The sequence below is a fragment of the Platalea leucorodia genome (genome assembly GCF_965183815.1).
Source record: "Platalea leucorodia genome assembly, chromosome: 8".
Classification (NCBI taxonomy): Eukaryota; Metazoa; Chordata; class Aves; order Pelecaniformes; family Threskiornithidae; genus Platalea; species Platalea leucorodia.
Window position 1 is genome coordinate 30,320,546 of NC_138830.1, and position 24,596 is coordinate 30,345,141.

General features: G+C 61.7%; 2 protein-coding genes across 3 annotated transcripts; one reads left to right on the forward strand and one right to left on the reverse strand.

The window, feature by feature from the left end:
- Window positions 1–509: 509 nt before the first annotated feature.
- MTERF4 (mitochondrial transcription termination factor 4) lies at window positions 510–2,548 on the forward strand (the record flags this gene model as incomplete). The annotated part of the gene is made up of 3 exons (XM_082320570.1): window positions 510–849; window positions 923–1,107; window positions 1,198–2,548. The coding sequence occupies 3 exons, from the start codon at window positions 510–512 to the stop codon at window positions 1,516–1,518; spliced, it is 846 nt and encodes a 281-aa protein (XP_082176696.1). The 3' UTR covers window positions 1,519–2,548.
- Window positions 2,549–2,675: 127 nt separating this feature from the next.
- SNED1 (sushi, nidogen and EGF like domains 1) lies at window positions 2,676–24,342 on the reverse strand. 2 transcript variants are annotated; one of them, XM_082320569.1, is made up of 33 exons: window positions 24,050–24,342; window positions 20,863–21,150; window positions 20,086–20,226; window positions 19,210–19,372; window positions 18,166–18,291; window positions 17,899–18,012; window positions 16,977–17,090; window positions 16,616–16,729; window positions 16,371–16,487; window positions 15,940–16,065; window positions 15,578–15,682; window positions 15,002–15,115; window positions 14,732–14,848; window positions 14,111–14,227; window positions 13,909–14,025; window positions 13,536–13,649; window positions 13,277–13,450; window positions 12,971–13,084; window positions 11,896–12,009; window positions 11,348–11,461; window positions 11,147–11,260; window positions 10,244–10,540; window positions 8,848–9,031; window positions 8,655–8,767; window positions 7,840–8,118; window positions 7,315–7,459; window positions 6,906–6,988; window positions 6,063–6,149; window positions 5,702–5,818; window positions 5,123–5,213; window positions 4,414–4,497; window positions 4,116–4,153; window positions 2,676–3,669 (listed from the first exon to the last, which is right to left on the reverse strand). In XM_082320569.1, the coding sequence occupies exons 1-32, from the start codon at window positions 24,251–24,253 to the stop codon at window positions 4,117–4,119; spliced, it is 4,338 nt and encodes a 1,445-aa protein (XP_082176695.1). In that variant the 5' UTR covers window positions 24,254–24,342; the 3' UTR covers window positions 2,676–3,669; window position 4,116. The 2 variants fall into 2 exon arrangements, with proteins under 2 accessions (XP_082176695.1, XP_082176694.1); XM_082320568.1 differs by lacking the exon at window positions 5,123–5,213 and having other exon boundaries at window positions 24,050–24,333.
- Window positions 24,343–24,596: the final 254 nt, after the last annotated feature.

Consider the following 24,596-nt stretch of genomic DNA (forward strand, 5'->3'; position numbering starts at 1 on the left):
TTGGCTGTTTTTATATGCAGTTTCACTCTCTCTAAAAAGCAAATGAATAAACACTTTGTCTCGGGTGACTGCCCTCTGCCTGTTGTTTGGAGTTCGTGTGCACAAAGAGGCTTCAAAACCAGACACAGAATTGCATTACGGGGGGGGTGCCCCTTTTCTTTTGGTCAGAGTCCTCGCTATATCCAGGAAAACAGTCCTTGATTTTGATGAGACAAAGATACGGGAAAGAAAAAACAAATTCAGTAAAGAGAATTTCAACCAGTTCAGAATACTGAGACAGGGCCCATTCGTCCCCGGTGCTCGGGAGGAGGCAGGGGCAGGGCAACCGAGCTGGGACTCGCCCCCTGTGCCGCTCCGGGGGGCCGGGCTGGCCCCGGCTCCCGCACCTCGCTCCTGCCGGGCGGCCGGAGGCGCCCGGGCCCCAGGCTCCGACCCCGAGCCCCGGCGGCGGGGGAGGAGCGCGGCGGCGGCGGCCGGGCGCCTCCGGCTCCTCCCCGCGCTGCCAGGCCATGGCGGGGCGGCTGCTGCGCGCCTGCGGGCGGGCGGGCTGGGCCCCAGCGCCCCGCGCCCTCCCCGCCGCGCCCGGGCTGGGCCCCCGCCGCGGCTGCGGGGAGGCGGCGAAACTGCGGGCCATGGGCTTCAGCGAGGAGCAGGCCCGGCGGCTCCTGGGGCTGCAGCCCCGGCTCGGCCCGCAGCGCCGGGAGGCGGTGGCGGTGCAGCTGCTGCTGCTGGGGCTCAGCGCCGAGGCCGCCCTCGGCCTGCTGGAGCGGAGCCCCGGGCTGCTGCGGATGGCGACGGAGCGGTTGCAAGAGCGCGCCGAGGAGCTGCGGCGCCTGGGGCTCGGCGGAGGTAGGGCGGCGGGGCGGCGGGGCGGCGGCGGGGGGACCGGCACCTCCCGGCCCGCTCACCCCGGTGCCCGCAGGTCAGCTGCAGCGGGCGGTAAGCCGCTGCCCGCAGCTCTTCACCTTGCCCGGGAGGAGGATGGCGGCGGCGGTGCGGCTGCTGCGGGAGAAGTGCCTCTTCACGGCGGAGCAGCTGAGGGAGGTGCTGGGGACCTGCCCCGCCGTGCTGCTGGAGGAGCCGCGCCACCTCCACCACCACTTCCAGGTGAGGGGCCCGGGCTGTTCCCGGGGGTACCCCCCCAGGGCCGGGAGCGCAGTGCGGGGCCGGGTGTGAAACACCCTGTCCCTCCTACAGTACGCGTACTTCAGGATGGGGGTCCAGCAGAAGGAGATGGTGAAGGCCCGTCTTTTCAGAATGCCCTTTGCTGAGCTCAGGAACCGGCACATCTTCCTGGAGCGCCGGGGGCTCTACCAGACCCCGCACAAAGGCCAGACCCAAACCAGTAACCCGAAACTGAAGGACATCCTTCAGCTCCCGGAGAAAGACTTCCTGGCAAGCCTGGCCCGCTCCACCCCGGAGGAATACGAGGTCTTCAGGAAGCTGCTGGCTCGAGAGGAGGAAGAAGAGGACAGGGATGCACTATATGCAGAGGAAGATGAAGACTTGGGACAGTGAATGAAGTAAAACAGCCCAGGAGTGAAGAGGTGAGGCTCCAAGGTGCCCGAGCTCTCCCTTGCTGGTGCAGTCCCTGGCCCCACTGCACTCGTGGGTGCTCTGGGCCCCCACCCCACACAGGCACACGCCATGGTGGCTGCAGGGCTCCATGCACAGGGCCCTGCTGAGGGGCAGTAATAAATGCCCTATGTCAGAATACAACAACCACCCACTTTCCTTCTCATTGACCAATTACTTTAAAAAATACCCAGTTTCCATAAAGTTTTTTTATTTAAAAAAAAAAAAATCAGACAAAATAACTAATTTATTTCCAAGGCTAGGTTAAAACCTTCTGGCTGCATTACATATGGTGCTGGCTGTGGGCTGGGAAGGTGGCGGGCCGCTGTGCCACGCTTCCCCTCTCTGTGGGGACAGGCCTTGTGACAGAGCTGGCTGGGCCCAAAATGGGACTGTCCCATGGGGGGGCCACCTCCACCTTCGCAGCCCATGTTGGCACATGCTTTCTGACTACAGCCCCAAAGCCTCCCCTCCCTCAGGGATAGCAGAGGCTCTTCTGGCTTTTCCCTGGCCCTGCTCTTCCAGGCAATGGCTGGCTTCTTCTCATGGCCTGGGGAGGCAGGACTTCTGTGCTCACCTTGCAGCAGGGAGGCTGGAGCAGCATCAGGCAGCCTTAGAGGAAAATGAAGCATGTCCATCTCTGACTCCCGCTTCTCCTTTGGGAGCAGAGCTAGAGTCAGTGCAGGAGGGGAGCAGCACGCTGGCCAGCGGGTCATGGCTCTACATCGTCCCTGCCGCTCCCAGGCTGCTGCTGGATGCCTCAGCTCTTACGCTGCTCCCAGCAGGGAGAGGGTGGTGCCAGGAGCACCCAAACTCCTGGGCCTGTTCTGCTCCGAGAGCCTCTTCTAGGCTGCAGCTCAATATGCGTGGCTGAACAGGAAAGGGTCCTATGATGCTTGTGGGAGGGGAGGGCTGCCCCGCAGGGATGCCCTCCACACTGCTTGGGAAATAACACTCTATACCATAACTACGATATATCTCTGGTATGTATTAATTTATAATATACACTGTGTACGTTAATACACAAATCTATGTTTAACTAGTGTTGTCATACAACCTCACAAAAACTAGGAACGTTTCTAAGCTACACTTTTTCCTTGCCTGCCCTGCTGCAGCCAGTGGGGCGGCTGCTGTGGGGACTTGCGCGCTGGTCCTCTCATCCAGAAACAACACAGCGGTGGCACGGCTAGTGCCGCAGGGAACGCAAATGCTGAGAGCAGCTCAGGGGATGGCACATGGAGCTTGCTTTGTCACCAAGCCCGTACTGTGCTCCTCCTCACTTGGAGGCGATTAGCATCAGAACAAGGGTGGTGGTACTCCTTGGCTGACAAACTTCACCCTACAGATCACTTCTAAAATTCTTTCTAGGTGCTCTGTTGCTTTCTGAGCTGGAAATTTGGTTAAAACCAGGGATTGTTTACAAAGCAAATAAAAAAGGCAGGCAGTAGAAGCTGCCTCAGTTTCCCCCGCCAGAGCAGAGGACACAAGGACACGCCTCCAGTGCCCACGCTTGCCTCACTGCTTGAGGAGCTGCTCACCTTTTCTAACTCATCTACATAGGGAAGATCTCCAAGCAGATTTTGGTGGGCCACATTTCAGGTGATAGCTAAGGCTTTTTGGTCTGCGTTAAACTGTTTTATTTGGGGGTTATTGGTAATTTATAACCTTGGATTACGAAAACAGGTTATTGCAGATGCTGTTGGCAGGGAGCTGGGCTCACCCCTGCCGATGCCTGAGCAGAGCCAGGAGCCTGTGGCTCATGCAGAGTGGCTGGGGGTGCCGAGTGGGGCTGGTCCCCTTGGGGGGCAGCTAGCCAGCTGCCACAGTATGCTGGCGCTCAGCTCCTTGGGGGGCAGAGAGGTGGCCAGAGTAAGGCAAGCCAGAGCAAAGGCAGTGCTGGTCTGGCGGAGGGAAGGGAGTGCTGCTTGGCCTGCCAATCTGGCTGCCTGTCCCTAATGGGCTGGAGGAGAGGGAGAGGCTGATGCCAGGCAGGAAGGTTCCCTCGCCGTGTTCAACTCAGTGAGCAGATCTGATCTTCCTGGTGTTTCAAAAGCCCTTAGATGTGGAAAGACGAAGCTTCTACTGCTTTGAACCCTGTGAAGGGGCAGGAGGAGAATGAACTGGTGTGCAGAGTCCCCTATAAGCTCGGCAGCTGCCTCTTCCCACCCTGTGCACCCATCTCAGGCTGGGAGAAGGGGACCTACCCTCTCCAGGGCTCCAGCCTTTGCCTTGCTGGAGGCTTGCCCTGCAGGCAGCGCCCAGGCCCTCTCTGTGCAGGAATCTCTGGTTCATGGGGCTGCAGAGCTGCAGGGGAGCCTTCTACTCCTCCACCCCAGCCACAACCAGGAGCCCTCAGCCATGTGCCCAAGCCCAACCAGCGCAGCAGCTGGAGGGCCCTTGCACCCCCTTGACATGGCAGCATGAGCCTGGGCTGTGCTGTCCCCTCTGCCCTTCTCCCTGACTCCATGCAGGGATGCAGGCAGCCATAGGCAGGAGCTGCCCCTGCCTGCGGCTGAGGAGGACCTGGAGCGGGTACTTACTTTATGGCTTCTTCAGTGCATGACTGTTGCTTGGTTTTCTGAAAGAGAAGGGAGGAGAGCACTGTCAGCCCTGCAGCCCCTAGGCTGTTACTCACAGGGAGGGCAGCATAGCTGGGGTCTGAGCCTCAGTTGTGCACTCCTCGCACTCTGTTCTGCACGGGGTGCCTGCAGCACCCCTCTCCCAGCCCACCCCCAGCCTAGGCACCCCTGCGTGTGCTGGGTGACACTGGCTGGCTGCATCCTCCTGTCCTGGGCCACAAGAAGGCTGGTGTGTTTGGCGAGCTGCTGCTAGCTGTACCTGCTGGTTGTCTTCTTAGAACCAGTGCTCTCGCAGCTCTCCTTGTAGCAGACATCCTGGTGTACCTTGTAGACTCTCCTGTACCTGCACACACAGCAGAGGGGCGAGTTGTAGGGAATAATAGGGACAGATCTGCTTTTATGTGTGCGAGGGGGGAGTTTGGGGGTCTCCCCTGTTTCCTTCCAGGTCGTGGTAGCCAGCCTTGATAGGAACAGGGCTGAGCCTGCTGTGCTTGAGGGCTGACCCCACACAGCCAGGCCCTTGTGCCTCCATCAGAGGAAGGCTCGGGGGCATGAGGGGGCAGAGCAGAGGCCCCCATGCCCTGGCATTGCAGCAGGGCTGGCCCCAGCCTTCTGCTTGCAGATGCAGAGGCAGCTAGGAACTTGGCTGTCAGGCAGCAGGCAGGGGATCAGCTGCTGCTTGGGGGGTCATGCACACCAAATCCAACCTCACTGCCACATAGACGGGTAACACTGCTATGGGGCTGTCATTTCAGCAACACCCTGCTGTAAAGCGCAGCTGGCAGGGCAGCCCCAGGGGCTCGAGGGCAGATGAGGCTGCTCAGCCTGCGCTGGGGAGGGGGCAGCTGCAGCCACCTGGCAGCTGCCAGCTGGGGTCTGAGACAGCCTCACACTCACTCTCCCTTCCCTGGAGCCGAGCTGTGGGGAGACATCCCCAGCTCTGAGCACAACCCACAGGCAGTACTCACAGGTAGTGGCAGGTGCCTCCTTCCCACACAGGGAATGACTTGGTTTCCGAGTACAGCCGTGTGCACGAGTGTGGCACCTTCTTGCAGGCTGCTTGGGGAACAGGAGAGGGGAGCTATCAACAAGCCCGTCTCTGGCCCTGCCTGCCTGTGCGCTGTGGCTTCCCCTCTGCTGTCCTGGAGGGCTGGGCGCAATAGAGCTGGCCCACCAGGAGAAGCAGAGCCCCCAGTCCTGCATGCCCAGATAACTATGTGGGCAAGGCAGGAGCCTGGCTTGCCAGGCTGCCTGGCAGAGGCAGAGGGCTCGGCCAGAAGTGCGAAGCAGACCTGTGCTCCCAGATCTGCCCGAACCAGGAAGAGCAGAGGCCAGCCCCTCTCTCCACTGTTGGCACAGTGTTGGCTCGCTCTAGTAGGGCCCGAGCATGGTGGGAGCCTCCTCAGCCAGGAGGAGCCGGGTGTTGACAGGGTGTGCTCGGTGACCTGTGCCCTGGGGGACCTGTAGCTGGGACAGCTGCCAGGCTGGACACATGCAGTCTGCCTGCAGGAGGGAGCTTGGCTCTCCGACAGCAGCGCAGCACTCACCCAGCTCACAGAGCCGGCCCTTGAAGCCCGGGCGGCAGTCACAGTGGTAGGACTCAGCGTCCCTAGCGCAGGTGCCTCCATTCCTGCAGGGGTTCGTGGAACAGTTCTGCCCCTCACCTGCAAAACATGTACAGCTGTCAGACCCCGGGGCCGTGGCGCAGCTCTACCAAACCCCTGGTGTGCCAGGGTGAGCAGCAAGCAGGCAAGCAGGAATGGTGTATCCGGCAGGGGCCCGTACCATGCGCCTTGTGTGCCTCCCGGCAGGGCAGCAACAAGGAGAGCAGGCTGGTGCCGAGCTATGTGCGTGCCTGCAGGGCCTGGGCTGGGTCCCTGCTGCTCGTGTGTCCTCCCCCAGACTTACTCTTGCTCTTTGCCTCGCGCAGCTGCAGTGCCAGATTGCCCTGGCTGAACACCTCCACGTTCTCCAGCTTCACTGGAGCCTCCGGCTCTGGGCAACGAGAGTGTCAAATGTCACCTCCAGCCTGGGCCAGACCCAAAGGCAGCCCCTTTGGTGGGAGCCAGCCTACCCGCAGCATCAGGGGCCTGGTCAGGCCTCAGGCAGCGGGTCAGCCTTTCCCAGTTGGCACCCCTAGAATTAAGGTGAGAGACCCCCTTGGAGCACTGTGGGACACAGCCCTGGAGAGGCAGGGGCAGAGCTGAGAACATGCAATGAGCCCACAGCTGCTGTCAGGTGTGCCAGGCTCCCTCCCCATCCCATAGCGTGGGGTTCTGGTAGGATATCTTGGGCTGGCACTTGTATCCCTGGTGTTCCAGGGATAGCAAATGGGGGGCTAGAGAGGGATTTCTTGCCAGGTGCCCTCCTCAAGTGTGAGGTTGTCCTTGGCGGTGGGGGCTCAGGCTGCTGGGCAGGCAGGGCTGTGCTAGACGGCCACGGGGTCTGTGCCTGGGCTCCCACTGCTGCTGGCAGGGTAGAAGGCCAGCCTGTGCTGCAGCTGGTATTGCCTCTCATCACCAAGGGTCCCTCTCTGCACTCCCTGACCAGCTGTGTGTTATCCCTCTCTGGTCAGGGGTCTGGCGAGCAGAGCAGATGTTTGTCTGCCCAGGGAGAGGTGAAAGGACCCTGCCTTCCTCTATGGCTCCCCAAGCCCTACTGCAGCCTGCCCAGCTGCCACCCTCTCCTGGGGGGAGGTGTAGAAGATGGCACTGTGACAGACGGGGGCCAGAAAGGCAGCAGAGCACTTACGTGTCTTCACAGTGATGGATTTGCTCAGCGCAGTGCCAAACCTGGCGCTGATTCTCCCTCTGCCATCCACCAGCTCGGTAAACCTGGGACAGGAGAGCCATGAGGGTACAGGACACTGCAGGTCCCCCAGGCCACAGCCACCCCATGTGCTAGGGCTGGAGGCAGCTAGATAAAGCGCTCGCTGGTAGCATCAGGCTCAGTGTGAGTCCCGCAGGCTCAGCTGCAGGCAGTGTGGGGGACCTGCTCATAGGACAAGGAACCCCAGTGGGTGGGCGAGAGGCACAACCCAGCAGGAGCATGGCTTGACCCTGTGTTCACGCAGACGGGAGCTGGGAAAAGGGGCTGTGCTCAGCCCGATGCTTGGGCCGAGCACTGGTAGAAGAGCCAGGAGTGCCAGGGCAGTGCCTACCTGGGGGTTGGCGAGGGCTCCTCAGCTGTGTCACGATCTGCTAGCAAGTGGAGTTCAGGCAGAAAAGCTGGGGGCAGCCTGTTGCGCAGGACCCGGGGGTGTCCAGCTTGGCTCCATCGTCTCTCTGGAGCCCCATCCCTCTGCACTGCAGACCAAAGGGTTAGGCTTAGTGAGAGGCAGGCTGTGAGTCAGCACAGCAACTCAACTCCAAGCCAGTCCCCTCATCCCCAGGCTGCCATTTAGGGCTGTCTGGGGACATGTGCACACTCTCCACCTGCCTGGGCTGCAAGCACTGGTCCCTGTGAAGCATCACGGAGCTGTAACTCTGCATCTGCCCTCTGCTAATGGAGGTGGCACCCTGCAACCCCCACCTACCTTTGCAGGTGACCTGCGTCCTGTCTCCATAGCCTGCTATGGACACCCAGTTCTGGGTCAACTGGTTTCCTACCCCGCTTCCCTGTTAGCCCATCTCCTCATGCTGCAGCAAACCAGCAGCGCCCCAGCCCCAGCAAGCCAGGCACTCACAGGTGGTGACATAGAGATGGATAGGCTCGCTGTGAACTTGGCCTTGCTCCGTGTTCTGCACAGCTGTCACAGACAGGCGGTACCGCTGCCCAGGGAGCAGGTCCCGCACTGTGTAGGACACAAGCTTCCCATTGGGCACATAGCGGCTCTTCACACTCTGAGCGGTGGTGACGTTGATGATGTACCCCTCCACATCACCAGTGGGCGGCTGCTCCCACACCATGGACACTGAGGTGGCGGTGACGCGGGAGGTGGTGAGGTTTTGTGGGGGGAGAGGCCCTGGGGCAGGCAGGAGGCAGGGAGAAAAGGGGTCAGCACTGGTGTCCTTGAATTGCAACTGCCCTACTTGCTCACATGCCACCTAATAAGCATGCCAGGGCCCCAGCTTGCCTGGCCATGCCCAGGCCAGCCCTCAGCTCAGCTCCAGCCATGCAATGCTCTGGGAGGAGATGTCAGCACTGGGGCCCTGGCAAGGGGGTCAGAGCCTCACTGCACCCTGGCACCCGCATCTAGCCCTTGTGCTCCATCTGCTGTACAGCAGGGGATGAATTGGGCCCGGTCGGGCTCTGCATGGGGCTGAGCTCAGGCTGGTCTTGACCAGTGAACAATATCTGGGAGGAGAGGATGTGGCGGTGCCTTGCTTGCCCTTCCTTAGGGCTGCCTGCACGCCTCCTACCTGCTGTGCTGGCCAGACAGGCTGACGGCTTTCGCACCTTCCCCTCCCTGCAGCTTTCCTGCTGGCTACAAGCCATGGCTGCCCTGTGCCTGCCAAGCCCCAGGGCCCCTGCAGCAGCAGTGAAGGCAATACCACTCACTCGTCCACACATGGAAGGGGGCTGTGGCCAGACTCTCCGAGGGGTGGTCTTCCATCCCCAGACCGCTCAGCGTTGTGACATGGACGATGTACCTCTCTCCTGGCTGCAGGTCCCTGTGGATGAGGAAGGCAGGCATAAGGTGGGCATCCTGGGAAGGCCAACTCACCCTGCACCTGCCTGCTGCCCCACTCACAGGAAGGTGTACTTGGCCACACTGCTGTTCAGTTCCGCGGTGCTTTCTGCCAGATCCCCCGGCTGGCGGATGGAGACACGCACCCTACTGACGGTGGAGTGCTTGAGCCGGTGGAGAGCCCATTGCACCGTGATGGTGCTGGCCGTCACATTTGTGATCTCAAAGCCTTCCACCGGACGCGGTCCTGGCCGGAGCAAGCAGAGAGGGCTGCAGTCAGCCACTGGTCATTGCGGGTTGCCCCGTCCCTCCCCTGTGCCCCTGCAAGGGGGGTCCTGCCTGTCCCTCTGGATTGGCTTCCCCAGCAGGAGCAGCTTGGCACCGCCTGCCCTGCCGGACTCTGCTCTCCCATCCTCACCACCTGTGGGCAGAGGGGAGGCGCATCCATCTGCTTGCCCGCAAGGCCTCGTGCCATCCACGGCACCCCTGGGGCTGTCCTCTGGCCACAGCCCGCCCCCCCCCCCCCCCCCAGCTCCAAAGGGGCTGCAGTGCCTGGGCCTGGCCCTAAGCCCACTGCACACCCCAGGCGGCCGTCCTGAGCTCAGTTCTCACTGTGTCTGGCATCCAGCCCTGGCTTGAGGCCTCCTGAGATGCTGTGGCCAGGGGCGCAGACCCCTGCTGTGCCCAGCACCACACCTGCCTTCTCCTCCCGTGGGCTTCACTTGGTGTCAGCCTGCTGAGGAGGATGTGGCCCATGGGCTTTCCCACCACCATCCCCCTCTTGTTAGGTGGCAGCTTTTCTAGGTCTAATCCCCTCCATCCTCAGTTTGCACTTGATTTCTACATCCACCTGCCCTAGAAAGCAGGACCACAGCTGCTCTGCCTGCCCATGCCCCCACAGAGGCATCACTGTGTCCCCTTCCCTCCACCCAGAGAGCGGAGGTCCCTGCCAGCCTCTGCACTCTCTGGCATGTTGCCATGCCAAGCCCAGCGAGGCAACTCACCACAGGGCTCGTTATCAGCAGAGATTGCCCAGCCCCACTGCCCAGCTGGCATGGGGAGTTCTCCAGCTCAGCCAAGCACCACCAGGGACCCACGCCACCCTGGGCCCAGTGACAAGGGGTAACTGGTGCAGCAGGCACAGCCTGGCCCTTGATGAACAGGATCCGGGAGCAGTCCCCGCTGCCAGCTCCCTTACCAGCCCCTGGGCAGGGGCCCAGTGAGCCACAGCAGTTCGGTCCCCTTTTACTCACAGCAAAGAGAACAGCAATTCTCTGTGCCAAGCACTTTCCAAAGGCCCCCGGCTGGATTTTAGGACCTGCACCACCAAACCCACTGGGGTTCGGCACAGGCCCAGGCTGCAGCTGGAGCTGGTAGCAGGGAGGAGGTGGCACAAGCCCTGGCACCTGCAGGGGCCGTGCGTGCTCACGACCACAATCCCCCCAGGGACACTACTCACTAGTGCGCGTGGTGAGCATGACGGGCCTGCTGATATCATTCTTGTTGTTCACGTTGCGTTTGACTGAAAAGACAGAAATATTGTAGGCTCTGCCGGAGGCTAGTGCCCGCAATTGGTGGGCAGAACGACTTCGGTCCACAAAATCTGTCCTGCGGTAAGAGCCGTCGAGGGATACGTACGTCACGGCGTAGCCGTCAATGAGTTGCCTGGCGGCTGCGTCCTCAGGTGGGTGCCAAGAAATCAACACACCAGTGTCCTCCACCCTTTCCACCTTTAATGAGGTTGGTGGCAGCAATTCTTCAGGGTGTGGGCAAAAGCAAAGGGGAGAGGTAACGCCATGAATCTTTAGAGAACAGACCCCGGCAGCAAGAGGCAGAGCAGCAGCGATGGAGGACAGGGCCCTTGCTCTCCCTTGGTGCACCTGGCAGGGGCCCTGTGGGCGCCAGCTGCCGCTGGCCTGATGGGCACGGGAGGAGCCAGGGTGCCGGGAGCGCTCCCAGCCACTGTAACCTGGCAGCACTGGCAGCCACGTGCTTGCCACCGCCTGCCGGGCCTAGGACACCGGCGAGACAGGGTGAGGGGCCCTGGGGAGGTCGGTGCTGGTGGCGAGAGGCTTCCCTTGGACACCTCAGCCTCCCCTCATGAGGGCATCTGAGGGATTGTTGTCACTGCTGGGGGCCAGGGAAACCTGTCCCCAGCATCCTCGTGCCAAGCCTGCAGCAGCAGCTCAGCACACCAGCACCTGCCCGCAGCATGGGTGGGGCCAGGCTGCCCCTCAGCCCTGCCCACCTCAAGGAGAGCTGCTGGTCCCAGATGGCGTTGAGCCCTTTGTGGGCAGTGGCCACCGCCAGGCCGGCGTCGAACCCCACGCCACGTCCTGGTGCCGCTGCTGAGGGCCTTTACCTTTTTCGCAGCTCTTGCCTGTGTAGCTGACTTTGCAGGTGCAGCTGTGGGTGCCATTGCTGGGCAGACAGTAGCCTCTGCTCCCGCAGGGGCTGGAGAAGCACGGGTCGCTGGCTGTGGGAGAGGTGCCAGGCCCGGTGGCATTAGAGGTGCCAGCTGGCCAAGTGGCCACCCTGCACCGAGCTGCCCTGCCCACCTCACCTGTCTCACAGTGGTAGCCAAAGAAACCCTCCGGGCACACGCAGAGGTAGGAGCCCCTGTAGCTCTCGCACTCCCCTCCATTTCGGCAAGGGCCCGACTCACAGGCATCCACTTCTGGAGGCAGGAGGAGGCCGGCGGTGAGCAGGGAGCCCCTGGCATGCCAGCAGCCAGCTCCCATGGGTGAGTGACAGCAGTGAGCCCCCAAGGGGGATGCAGGACAGACACGCAGCCTGGCGCTTGGCACAGCCAGCTGGGACCCAGAATCCCACCCAAGTGCTGTGGCAGCCTCATCCCCTGGCAGGGGGTGAACGCCTTCGAAAATGGATCCATCACCAGTGGACACCTTGTTCCTTGCTCCCTCCCAACCAGAGCAGTTTCAGCTCTGCCCCGGAAACCGCAGGCAAGGAAGCATGACAAGCACCGAGCGCCCGGGGTGATGGCTCAGGGTCAAGGTGCCCAAGACAGTGACCAGCTGCCTGGCTGGTCCCGGCCGTGTCCCAGTGCCCACAGTTCAGCCTCCCACCATGCCGGGAAGGGCGAGTCCATACCTGTCTCGCACTGGGTCCCCACAAAGCCCTCAGGACAGTAGCAAGCAAAGGACCCGGGGAGGTCCTGGCAGGTCCCACCGTTCTTGCAGGGCTCTGACTGGCACTCATTGACATCTGGGGAATAGTGAGAGGAGACGTGCTGGCTCAGCACAGAGACAGGGCCAGCGGGGCTTGGAGAGGCAGCACTTCTACCGCAGGCTGCAGACCCTTCCCATGTCGCTCGCTACCCCAAGCCCACTGGCCAGGAACAGCCCTGCTCCTGGGGCCATCGCGAGCCCGCTGCCCCATGCCTGCCCCTGTGCGGGGGCTGCAGCAGGAGCTAGGCATGGGGACATGCCCACAGCGACACCTGGGGGTGGCTGGCAGCGTAGGGCTGTGCCAAGAGGTCCCATAGGGTGCCTGCAGCACATCCCCTCCTCTAACCCCCTGTAGGCATCCCACCTTCTCCCACCACTATCCTCTGCCAGGTCCTGGGGAGCCAGGCTAGAGCTGCTTGCCAGAGAGTCCCACCAGCCCCCGTGCTGCCCGTCACCCCCTTCAACCAGCGCCTGCACACAACCACGACCATGTGCATACATGGGAGCAGGAGCACAGCGCAGCCAGAACTGTGCTACCTCAAGCTGCTTCCCCCCTCGCCCCACTCTTGGCCAATAGCTTTGGAGCCACACAGGGCACTTCCCACCCAGATCCCGAGATCAGGGCTTCTCTGCACAGGCTTAACACGTGTCAGGAGAAGGCATTACTCCATCAGTGATGGGGATGCCTACGCAGCAGAGGGGACACAAGTAGCGCGCATGCCCCTTGCAATCCTGCCTGCTCCTCCGCCCGACTGGGAGCAGCGTCTCCCGACCGGAACATCCCACAGCTGGCCGGGGGCTCTGGGAGAGGAGCCCTCGCCACAGGCTGATCTGAGCATGCAGGAAGGAGACTGAAGCCAGCCCACACAACCGCAGGCAGCCTGGCTCCTGGCCACGGGGTTTGTGCCTGCTGTCATTCTGCGGGGCCTGGAGGGTGAGGAAGGGTTTGCCACAGCTGCCTGTGGCAGCCCTGGAGCACACCTGGCACAGTCTCTTACCTGACTCACAGTGGTGGCCAGTGTAACCCGGCTCACATAGGCACAGGAACTCGGCGATGCGGTCCTTGCATTGGCCACCGTTCAGGCAGGGCTGGGACTGGCACTCATCAATCTCTGCAGGCATTTGGGCAGGGGAGAGACAAGGCAAGAGACGTGAGCACCAGGCAGGGGTCTCTGGGGGGCTCCATCCACGTACTCAAGTCCTCCCCTGCTCGTGTCCATGTCCTGGTGTCACCAAGCTGTGGTCATGACCATAGCCCACTGGGATGGTGCCCCAGGGCTCAGCCGTTCCCTGGCGCTCCTCACCATTACACTCAGGGGGGTCGCTCCAGACGCCTGGCAAGCGGCAGACACGGGGGTGGTTGTGCTGACTGAGGGCGTAGCCTAGCTCACACTGGTATTCAGCCAGCGAGCCCACCTTGGTGGAGTTGAAAGAGGCCTGGGCGTGCTTCACCTCGCTGGGGATGCCACAGTCAACCTCTGGAGAGAGACAGGGGCAGGGGTGAGTGGGGCCCACAGAGGCACCCTGAGCCCCTGGCTGGCAGGGGCAGCAAAAGGCCCTTACCAGACTGGCAGTGCTTCCCTATGTAGCCCACGGGGCACGTGCAAGCATAGCCCCCGCTGAGGTCCTCGCAAGTAGCGCCATTCTCACAGGGGCTGAGGAAGCACGGGGAGGGCACTAGAAGAGCAGACCAAAGAGCGACCGCTGCAGAGCTGGCAGAGCCTAGAAACCAGAGCCATCCCCTTTTCCCCTCCGGCAGCACTGCCTCGCCCTCTGGCAGGGCGCAAGGAAGAATCAAAGCACTTCAAATTGCAGGGAAGTGGGTTCAAAGCAAGCAGCGAGGCTCACTTACTGCCACCATGGCAGTCATCTCCACCAGCAGCCCCAACACCTCCCCAGGCAGTCCCCAGCACCGGGGCACCCTGCTCACACCTACCGATCTCACAGTGCCGGCCGGCGTAGCCCGTGGGACAGTCGCACTTGTACTTGCCAATGTAGTGGAAGCAGGTGCCCCCGTTCTGGCAGGGCCCTGAGGCGCAGGGGTCCGGCTTACCTGGGGGCAGAGGGCAGGTGGGAGCTGAGCAGTGAGTGGGATGACTGCCACCTCTCCTCCCCGGGTGGGGGCTGGGGGGCCGTACCGATCTCACAGTGCTTGCCGGTGAAGCGGTAGGGGCAGGTGCAGTGGTACTCGCCATCCGCCTCCCTGCAGGTGCCCCCATTGCGACATGGCCCTGTGCTGCAGAGCCGTGGCTTGGCTGCAAAAGAGAGCAGCGAGAGCAGGGGTTACCCACTGCTGCCGGCACCCCAAGAGCCACCGCCTCCCACCAGCACCCCACCAAGCCCCTCACTGCAGGAAAGCAAGTGCACCTGGGCCCCACAGCCCTGGGCTCAGCAACACTGTGAACCACCACCTGTGCAGACATGTGCTGGGGCCTCAGAGAGCCACAGGTGCCTGATGCCAGGGGACTGGTGGCTGCTCCTGAGGCCAGAAGTTCAGGCACATAAAAAACCTCCAACACTGATGGTGTTGTGCAGGAAACAACTGGATTAGCTCCTGCAACTGTCAGGGGCTGTGAAGCCCCGCAATCCGTGGCTGTGAGCCACGCAATCCTCCCTCCACCCTGCAGGATGGGATGGGATAACCTGCGCCCACTTCCAGCTGCAGCTCAGCAAGCAGCTGCTCATCTCCCACAAAGGTCCAAGCTATTCTCCCACCCCCTGCCAGGTCCTGGCGCCGGCAGGGAGCTCCATGCAGGTACCTTTCTCGCAGTGCTTGCCAAGGAAGCCTCGAGGACACTCGCAGGTGTATGAGTCATCATGAACCTCACAGGACCCTCCATTCAGGCAGGGCTCTGAGTCGCAGGGGGATGGCATCGCTGCAAAGCCAAACACAGGGCGTCACTGAGGACATACAACCAGGAGTGTGCGGGCTGCTCCCCGGCTGATGACTGTAACCCTGCTCACTTCCCTGGTCCCCATCACATGTCCCTCCCCAGGGCTGGTCCCACATCTCTGCGGATGACACTTACTGTGGTTGGTGCTGTAGTCAGTGTGGCAGACGCAGAGGTAGCTCCCACCATACTCCATACAGTACCCGCCATCTGGGCACTGTGTGTTCATGTTGCATGGTGTGGTGGTGACTTCTGCAAACACATGGCCAGCACCAGCCTCTGTCAGCTGGTGGCAGGAGAACACCAAGCTGGCTGCCTGGCCAGAAACAGCGGTCCCCTAAATTTGCAGGGTCTGATGAGACTGGAGGGACTCTCTGTACCCCACACCACAGACCGTACAAACAGCAAGGGCCAGCCTGGATGACCAGCAAGCTTTGGAGCAGGAGCACTCAAAGGCTGCTGTTCCCTCCCCACCCAGCCCCAGCCTGGCTACCCTGGAAGAGGCAGCTACCCCTGGAAGAAGGAGTGATGGAGATGGAAGTGTTGCCTCCTCACCAGGGGACAATATTTCCAGGCTCAAATTCAGCGCATACCCCTGGTACCATACCCATACCCTCAGGCATGGGCAAAGCATCTCCTTGCTTGCCCACAGCCTGCCTAGCTCAAGCATCCCAGAGAGGGAGCAAACACAACGAGTGAGAAGCCTTCGCCTACCGAATTCACAGAGGAGACCAAAAAACCCAGGTGGGCACTGGCAGATGGTGACATTCCCCTCCAGACAACTGCCCCCGTTGCGACACTCGCAGCCCTCCGAGAGCTCTGCAAGAGAGAAGACAGGAGCTCCCAGGACCCCTCTTGCTTGTGGGGCTGGAACTGCCAAGCAGCCCTGCTGGATGCCACCCACAGGGGCAGCTCAAGTGGGTGGTAGCCACGAGTCCCCCATACACAGCCTTCTTCAGCAGGATGAATCTGCTGTTCAGTCCAGGAGCCCTGAACAGGCTCTCCAGGCCTGCTGCTTCTCCCTCTCAGGAGTGCGAGGGCACGACACCCCACCAGAGAGACCCCCTGGTACTCACTGTCTCGACAGTCCTGCCCGGTGTAGCCCTCCCGGCATTCGCAGATGTAGCCCTGCTCCGTCTCCAGGCAGCTGCCCGCGTTCTGGCATGGGTGGGAGAGGCAGGCACTGGGGACGCGGGGCCCACCTGCGTGAAAGGGGGAGGCTGAGCCAGAGCCATCCCAGCCTGGGGCTGGAACACCCTATGTCTTGGGGGAGCTGAGGCAGACCCAGTCTAGCCCAACTTCAGGCTGGAGACCCCACCACAGCCAAACAGCCCTGATGGAAGGAGCTCCCTCCCAGCAGGGCCACAACCCATCTGCACACACTGCCCACCAGCTTTCAGCAGTGCCTACTGCTGACGCAGCCCCTTTTTAGCCATTTGCCCCTTCCCACTCGGCTCCCCTGAAACCGGCTCCTGTGCCAGGCTGGGCAAGGCGAGCCTCCACTCACCATACTGGCAGTTGTTGCCGTAATAACCCGGGGAGCAGGTGCAGATGTAGCGGCCAGGGCGGATGTAGTTGCATGTCTGCCGATTCCGGCAGCTCTGGTCCTCACAGGAAGATGAGTCTGGGGGGGGGGAGGGGGGGGTGGGGGGGGAAGCAAGCAAGCAAGTGAAGAGCAGGGCCCAGCCCTAGGAGAAGGGCCATGTTGGGCATTGGAGCATGGAGGACACAGTCGTCTTGGGGATCAGGCACCTGTCTCACAGCGCTGTCCGATGAAAGGCTCCAGGCACACACAGGTGTAGTTATCAACCAGGTCAACGCAGTGCCCACCATTCAGGCATGGGCTGGACTCGCACTCGTTCACCTCTGTAAGGGGAGGCCAGGAGGGGTAGTCAGGCCACGCATGGGCACTGCTGGTTCACCCACAACCTCCCATCCTGGACGATGCTTGGGATGGGGAAGGCGATGGCCGGGGTGGGGGAAATCAGTGCTGCCGGCAATGCCGAGCGCTCCCCTCCTGAAACCACAGCCAGGAGTGAAACAGGGTGGGAAGACAGCTTGCCAAGATGTGAAATATCACCGTCACCCCCCCGCGCCTGCTCCTGCCACCCACCTGTCTGGCAGTCCACCCCCATGTACCCCAGCTGGCACAAGCACACCGCCGTCCCATTCACTGCCTGGCACTTCCCGCCGTTCTGGCACACCCTGCTCTCACATGGCGACTCTTCTGCAGTGGGACACCGAAAAAAAGACAGGGGATCAACCCAGGTGCAGGACCAGCACATGGCATTCTCTGCACATGTGGTGATGCCGGGGCTGGGCAGACAGCACAGCTTGGAGCCACCAACATACCCTCTGGCAGGAGACAGTGGCCACGTCCCCAGCCATGGCTCTTCCCAAAACCCTTCCTCGGGCAGCTCAGCCCTTTCATTCCCCTGCACCTCTTGGATGCCAGCATGCTGCACTGGGCATTTCTCCCTCCCTCCCTTCCCCAAAAGTCAACTCCCTGCTTGCCTTCTCCACCGGTGTGGAGGCTCTCTGGGAGCCAAATGCTTTGGCAGCACTTCCACCAGCGGGTGGAGGCCAGTGGCGGGGGAAACTGGCCACCACAGCCCCTGCCAGGGACTGAGAGTCCCCACTGGCTTCAAAGGGCTCAGGACCAGAGCATCACCTGCAAAAGCAGGGCCTTCAACGCTTCTGTTTAAGCACTAACCGCCAGCTTTTCTCACTAAGGGAGTGGTGGTGGGAAGAGGTGCCGGCAGCAGTGCTGAACCAAGCCCTCGGCAGAGTGGGCTGCCAGGAGCAGGAAGCACTCACAGCCAGAGCAAAGTTTCCTTTGCCTGCAGCAAGCTGAAATCCAAGCCGGTGGCGCTCGGCACCCGCTGCAAACTGCTCAAGCCCAGCAGCTGCTGCAGGAGCCCTGGTCTCAAAGAGCTCCACCCCCCCAAGAGCGGCAGTGCCCCCCAAGCCTCAGGTCTCTGCTCTTCAAGCATGGCAAAGAGCCAGCCCCACCGCGCTGGCAGCCCCATGCTCACCGGCCTCGCAGCTGGCGCCTCTGAAGCCTGGCAGGCACCTACAGCTGAAGCCGCCGGCACCATTGAGGCAGGTGGCTCCATTCTGACACGGGTGGGAGAGACACTCATCCACATCTGAAACAGAGCCCCGGGTGGGGGCAGGAGCTCAGGGCAGGGACAGGGACAGGGACGGCTGCAGGGACAGAGACTGCCAGCACACAGATGTGAGGCCAGGAGTGAGACCTGCTCCCCGCGGCAAAGCATCGGGAGCTTGGAGCTGGCACTCACCAACATGGCACCTCTTCCCAGTAAAGCCGGCCAGGCAGGAGCAGGTGTAGGAGGGGTTCCCTGTGATGCAGTCCTCAATACACTTCCCCCCATTCAGGCAGGGCCGCAGCGTCAGGCAGACAGAGGCTGTGGGGACAGGCGGTGCCCTCCCATCAGCCCGTATCCTGGCAGGGCTCACCCGCCGCCTTCCAGCCACACCAGTACTGGGGTCTCTCCCCACGCCCGCCTGGGTCCCCGGGGTGCTCGGGGAGCCCATGAGGGCGGGCTGCCTCACAGCAGGGTAGGGTCCGCTCCTTGCGGGCTCCCCTGGGACAGGAGGGCAGTTTTATTCCTGCTATGCAAGGGGGAAGAGGCTGCATGAGGTCAGCCCTGCTGGCCAGGGGTACATGGATGTGCCCTTGCTTATCACCCGGGGCAGAGGGAAAGGGGGACGGAAGAGCCTGTGTACAGCAAATCCACTGGTAACGCGAGACACACACAGATCACAAGTGGGATAACATAGCTGAGGGGGAGCAGGGACAAGGAACAGGGGGCCAGCGGCTCCACAGGGGACATGTCAGGACCCCCGGGGCAGGGAGCATGGCCCAGCCCTGGCCCTGTGGGGGAGGCTGGCACCCAGCAGCCCTCCACATGGCTCACCCCAGCCTCCTGGGACTTATGGACTTGTGCATCCCCCCGAGGGTGCCAGCCCCTTGTGCCAGCCCCTGCCTGCCAGTAGGCTGGTGGGGTCCCACCTGTGTGCCATCACCTCCTCCCCAGCCTCCCTCATTGCTCCCCACAGGCTCTTTTCATCTCAAAAGTCTTCCTCCCCTCCCCATTTGCTCTCCCAGCCCCTTCCCAGCCCCCACGCACCCGTGGGTGCCGTCCCCAGCCATGGCAGGTGCTGAGGATGGTCCCCCCATGGCTGCCTCCCCTCCCTCCCCAAGCCCTTCAAGCCGTCTCCTCCACCCCGCAGATGTGGGGGTTGAGACAGGGAAAGACAGGGCTGGAGAACAGTGTGGGATTGGGTTGGGAGTTAAATAAACCTAACTGCTGTCCTCTTACTTGTGTTGCTGCAGCCCCCCACTTGCACCTGGGCATCATCGATTCTGAACACCCAGCGCCCGGGGATACCCACATTTGTCGTCATCTCCACGTCAGCGATGTCATCAGTGCGGGATCCGGGGATGTTGAAGTAGCGCTTTCCATCACCAGCGTTAAAACCTGCCTGAGAGGACAAGGGCAGAGGGTAAAAAGACACCACTAGTACATGGGCAAAGGTGGCTGGAGCACAAAGGCTTGTCTCTCCTGCCACTCAGTGCTGCCGGTGGCACCGCTCGGACTGACTGTCCCCTTCCATGTGCCACCAGCCAGCACTCAGCCCTGTCCAGGCACCAAGATGACAGCCCGCACGGTGGGGCAAAGCGGCCGCCCTGCCTGCTTGGTCCCTCCCCTGGGATTCAAAACCCGTCCACTTCCTCTCCACCTGCAGCATCCTGCCTGCTGCAGGCTGGTGGGCACGGAGCCAAGCACAGATCAACTGCCGGTAAATTCACACATCCGAATGGGTACTGGGGTTTTTGTGGGTGTGGGTGTTGGCTTTTTTTCCCTTAAATACAACAACGCATACAAGGATGAAATAAAAATACAAGCAAAAGCTGTGCTGGCTACAGCAGCTGCTCTTAAAGGCTGAGGTTAGGGAGGAAAAGGGACTACGAGGCAGCAGCCAAGGCAAAGACCTGTGGTTTCAGGATAACAAAGCTCCCTGTATGGTCTTGGCTTTGGGAGCCAGAGCACACATGGATATTTAAGAACTTTAAAAAAAAAAAAAAAAAAACCAGGGGAAGGCTTTCTACCTCCAAAAAAATCCAAACCAGGAGCCGTGAGCTCACAGGGCGGATGTGCTACCTGGGCACCCCGGGGGCTGTGTTCGCCACTTACTTGTGCTGCGATGCCGCCGAGCCCAGCAAAGTCCCCCCCACTGCTGGCGTGCATACCCGTAGTCCAGGTGATGGACTCATAGTTGAAGATGGTGAAGGAGAGCTTGCCGTCCGTGATGAGGACGATCTGGAAAGTGTTTACCTGCAGCAGGGAGGGGAGGAAAGCAGTGAGCGGGGAGGAGGGGGGCAGGCAAGTCAGCCAAAAACCAGTCAGAAAATAAAATGACGGAAAGAGTATTTAGCAAAGCGGTGTTTCTTTGAGCCCCAGCCCTTCTCTGTTAGAAAAGGCAGTTGGGTTTAATTATTTTTTAACCCTAACGTGTTGCGATCCCCCTGCTCAGCACCCCAGCCAGCAGAACAGCTCGCTTTTCCTCACAGGGGAACAGGAAAAATGGGGAAAAATGTGGTTATTTGGCCTCCGGAAGAAAGGTACCAAACCCCATCTGCAACTGGCTCCTCAGCACAGCTGCATGCAGGCAGGCAAATGCCACCCTGCTGCTACCCGAGAAGGGGGACGCCAGTGATTTGTAGCCTCCACACAGCACAGAGAGGAGGGGGTTTGGTTTTGCCAGCCTGGCGCTGCTCTGTCACGGCAAGGCATTGCAACTGAGCTGCCAGGGTCAGCTTAGCCCTGCTGACAGCTCCATGCCGCACATGGCAGGAGCGCCACCACCGTGGAAACACCAAAGTTCCAGTGAGACGCTCTTTTAAAAAAAAAAAAAAAAAAAAAAGACAAAACTAACCCTAAACTAATGACTGCTTTGCCCCAGCTACTCACCGGCGAAAACGAACTGCCCCCAAAGAAGGTTACTCGGTACCAGGTGGCGATGAAGACCCACTGTGCAGAAAACCCCGGGAACTCAGGGAAATACTGCGCGATGTCCCTGCTCGCTCTCTCCAAGATGGGCTGCTCAGTGCTCTCCCGGTAATATACATCGCCTGCCCGACGGTTATCCACATCTGCCCAGAAAGCGGCCACCACACGCCGGTCCTTGGAGATGGGGAAGGCCACCGGTGTGAACTGGGAGACCTCCTTCAGGAATGAGATGATCCCATTGTTGTTCACCTGTGGAGAGGGAGGGAAAGAAACGGGCGGCCATAGTTGATTCCTGCCGCAGGAATCCACATTTTAGAGTCGCTTTCCATTTCACCTTTCTTCCCCCCCCCCCCCCCCCCCTTTCCACAAACATTGGAGCACTTCCCTTTCCTGCCCTTGGAAGCAGAGACGTGCCACAGCGCCCACAGCCCCCCACTCGCTGGAGTGCGGCTGCAGGGAGGCAGCCACCCAAACAAACCCAGCCCTGTTCTCCACCACAGCCGGGCCAGGGGAAGGGGGAACAGCTGAGAAAACTGCAGCATCCCCGGCGCTTTAAACAAACAGCACCCAGCATGCTTGGCCAGCTTGCGCCAGTGCTCTTGGCGGGGACAAGGGGCTGTTTTGCTCACTCCCTGCTCTCTTACAGCTGACACGCAGCCTGCAGGGCATTGCTGCCACCCTCTACGGTCTAGGGCCGGGCATCACTGCAACCCTCCTGGCGGGTGTGTTGTGCCTGAGACAGGCGGCCACCGGCACAGGATGGGGGGAGCCTTGCCGGGCAGGAATCTATCCGCCAGCATGCACAGTGCTCTGAGTGAGCTAACGAGCGGTCAAGCTTGGTCCTCAGGTGACCAAGTGCCACCATCCTGTGCAAAGCCCCCAGTGCTGGCTGGGCCTCAGCAGGCTGCTCTCGTTAAAGTGGGGGATGCCAGACACCTGGGGTGAGATACTGCAAGCTCTGAGCCCTTCCCCAGCACTAATTAACTAGGGCAATTAGGGTCCTGGGATGTCTGGCACAGGGTTGCATGGCAGAGGCAGCCCTCAGCCCAGGGAAGGAAGCTGGAGACAGTGGATGCTGTTGCCTGGAGTGCTGCCTCCTGGCTTGGGGATGCAGTGGGAGTGAGGAAGGGGAGGAAAATCCCTGCCTGCACTGCTGCCTGAGGAGGCAGCAAGGGGGCAGGGATCAAAGGGAAACGCTCTCACCCTCAGGCCCTAAAATTCCCAGGAGGAAACCCTGCCAGCACCCTGCCACACTGGCAGCCCCAGTGGGGCAGGCAGCTCCCAACCATTCCGTTCCCCTGCCTGCAAGTGACAGTGGGACAGACAGGAGCACACAGCCCCCCAGCTGAGCTCCCTGGCATGCAATGCCCGGCTCTGGCAGCAGCAGCCCAGCAAAACCCTGGGCTGCAGGGTGGGAAAGTGGGTGCATGGTGCAGGGAAGAGGCTCTCAAGTGGAGAGAGCAGCCCTGGCATGCAGCAGGCAGGGGCTAGCAGTGGTGTCACGCTCACATGCCGACAAGGAGCTGGGAGCCAGCATCCTGCCAGGAGCCATGCTGAAGCCAGGGGGCAACCGGGCTGTGATGTCCTTGTGCAGCCCCTGGGGAGGGTCCCCAGATCCTGCGGAGGGTCCCCAGCCCCTCCAGCGAACACAGGGCAGTCCTTGCTGTGACTAAGGGGAAGAGGATTCCTGTTTCCCAAAGCCTCTGTAACCCCATGGTGTCCACAGAGGAACATTCTTGCCCTGATTAAAGCAAGATGGGAGAGAGATGGAGCCAAGAAGGGCTTTTTTTGTTGTTGCTCGTTTTTGCAAAGGAGGAGGGGGTGGTTGGAGGCAGCCCTCCAGGACAGAGGTTTCCAGGTGAGCCCAGCCCTCTGCCAGCTCCCCCAGGGAGGAGCAGCCCTGCCATGCAGACCCCTGTGCCAGGGGCAGGAGACCTGGCCCTGCAGCGCCAGGGGGTCTTGGTTCAGGGGAGGGACACACACTGCTCTCTGACCCCCTGCAGCTCTTCCAAGACCCAGAGCTGTGCTGCAGATCCCATATAGATCACGTCACCTGGCTTCTCCCAGCCTCTTCTATCCTCCCACTGTGGCTCAAGCCCCAAGCCCAGGTCCCTCCTGCCCAATGGCAGCGTTGGCACTTTTATCGGGGGGGGGGGGAAACAAACAAACCACTGGTGAGGACCAAGGACCTCCTGTGCTTAGCTGAAGTGGTGGGATGGTACACAAGCCCAGCTTCAAGATGGCACCGAAATGATGCTCAGCCCTCTCCTCCACCAGCCAGGTCTGGATTGTCAGTCAACCCAGAGCAAACCAGGGAGAAGAAAAGGGATGAGGATGCCAGAGGATTCACTGCACCAGGTGGGAGCCAGCATGGGGGGCACAAACCCCACCCCAGGACACAGGGCAGGTGTTTGGAGCCAGCGCTGCCCAAAAGGCTCCAGGGACAATCGGGCACTCGGGGCTGCTCCTGTGCCTGACGGCCATGGGGGACACGACGGGCCAGGCATGACTCAAGCTCTCTGGCCATGGTCCCCTCCAGGTGGCTCAGGGGCTGTTAGGGAGCACATCAGCAGGGGTCCCAGCGGCCCAGTCACCCTGGCGGGTGCAGGGAAGAGAGGAGAGGGAGCGGGATATGCCGAGTAGCCAGCCAAACCCACTGCAACACAACCTAAACGGCAGCTGTGTTTATTCTGCATCGCACCCAGAGCCCAGCCACTGCCTCCTCCCCAGCGAAGGACATGATCCAGGGGCAGCCATCCAGGGGCCACAGCACGCCTGCTCCGAGCTCTCACCCGCCAGCCGTGCCTGGCTCCCCGTCACCGGGACCCCCGCAGCACACCACTGCGGGGGCCAGTCCCACGAGGCGTGGGTATTTCTGGCTCCAGCCAGGGCCAAGTCCAAGGCTCCCCACTGCGGGCGAGCGCTTCGTCCCAGCATCCCCAGCGTGGCGGGGCCAGGACCCTGACCCTCGCTGCACCACCCGCTGAGCTGGGGGTCCAGCACGGTCCCGAGCCCCGGGCCCTGCCAGATCTCCCCCTGCCCTCAGCACACCGTTATTCCCCTGATGCGCTTGGATCCACCCGAGCAGAATACTAATTCAAAAATGAAATAAAATGGGAAGCCATCCCTGCTGCCGCCCGGTACTCACGTAGAGGCCGGTGTGCCCCGCGCCGAAGAAGGGGAAGGGGACGGAGAGGGGCCGCAGCTCGGAGCCGCCGTCGTCCTGCTTCCGCGTGGCGGCGTCGCCCTGCGTGGGCCCGAAGGGGTAGAAGTCCGCCAGAGGCACCACGCCACCCGCCCACAGCCACTCGCCCAGGGCCACCAGCACGGCCCAGCCCGCCAGGCCCCGCATGGCCGCAGGGATCCGCCGCTCGCCTCTCACGCCGGCACCGGCCACCGCAGCATGGCGGCACGGCGGGGGAAGAGCGCCCGCCGCGGGGCGCGGAGCTCGGAGATGGCGGCCGGAGCGCAGAGCCGGGCGCGCGGAGCCGACGCCTCAGAACCAGCCGCCCGCTGCAGCTCCGAGCCCCGCCACCGCGCCGGGCTCCTTCCCCCCGCCAGCCCCGCCCCTCCCGCGGGTGATTTGCATAGCCCGGGTGCGGCCAGCCAATGGGCGCTCGGCGCGCCCGGAGGGCGGTGGCGGGGGGGCGGGGTATGCAAATAACGCGGGGTGGTGGCGTCGGGATGGGCGGGGC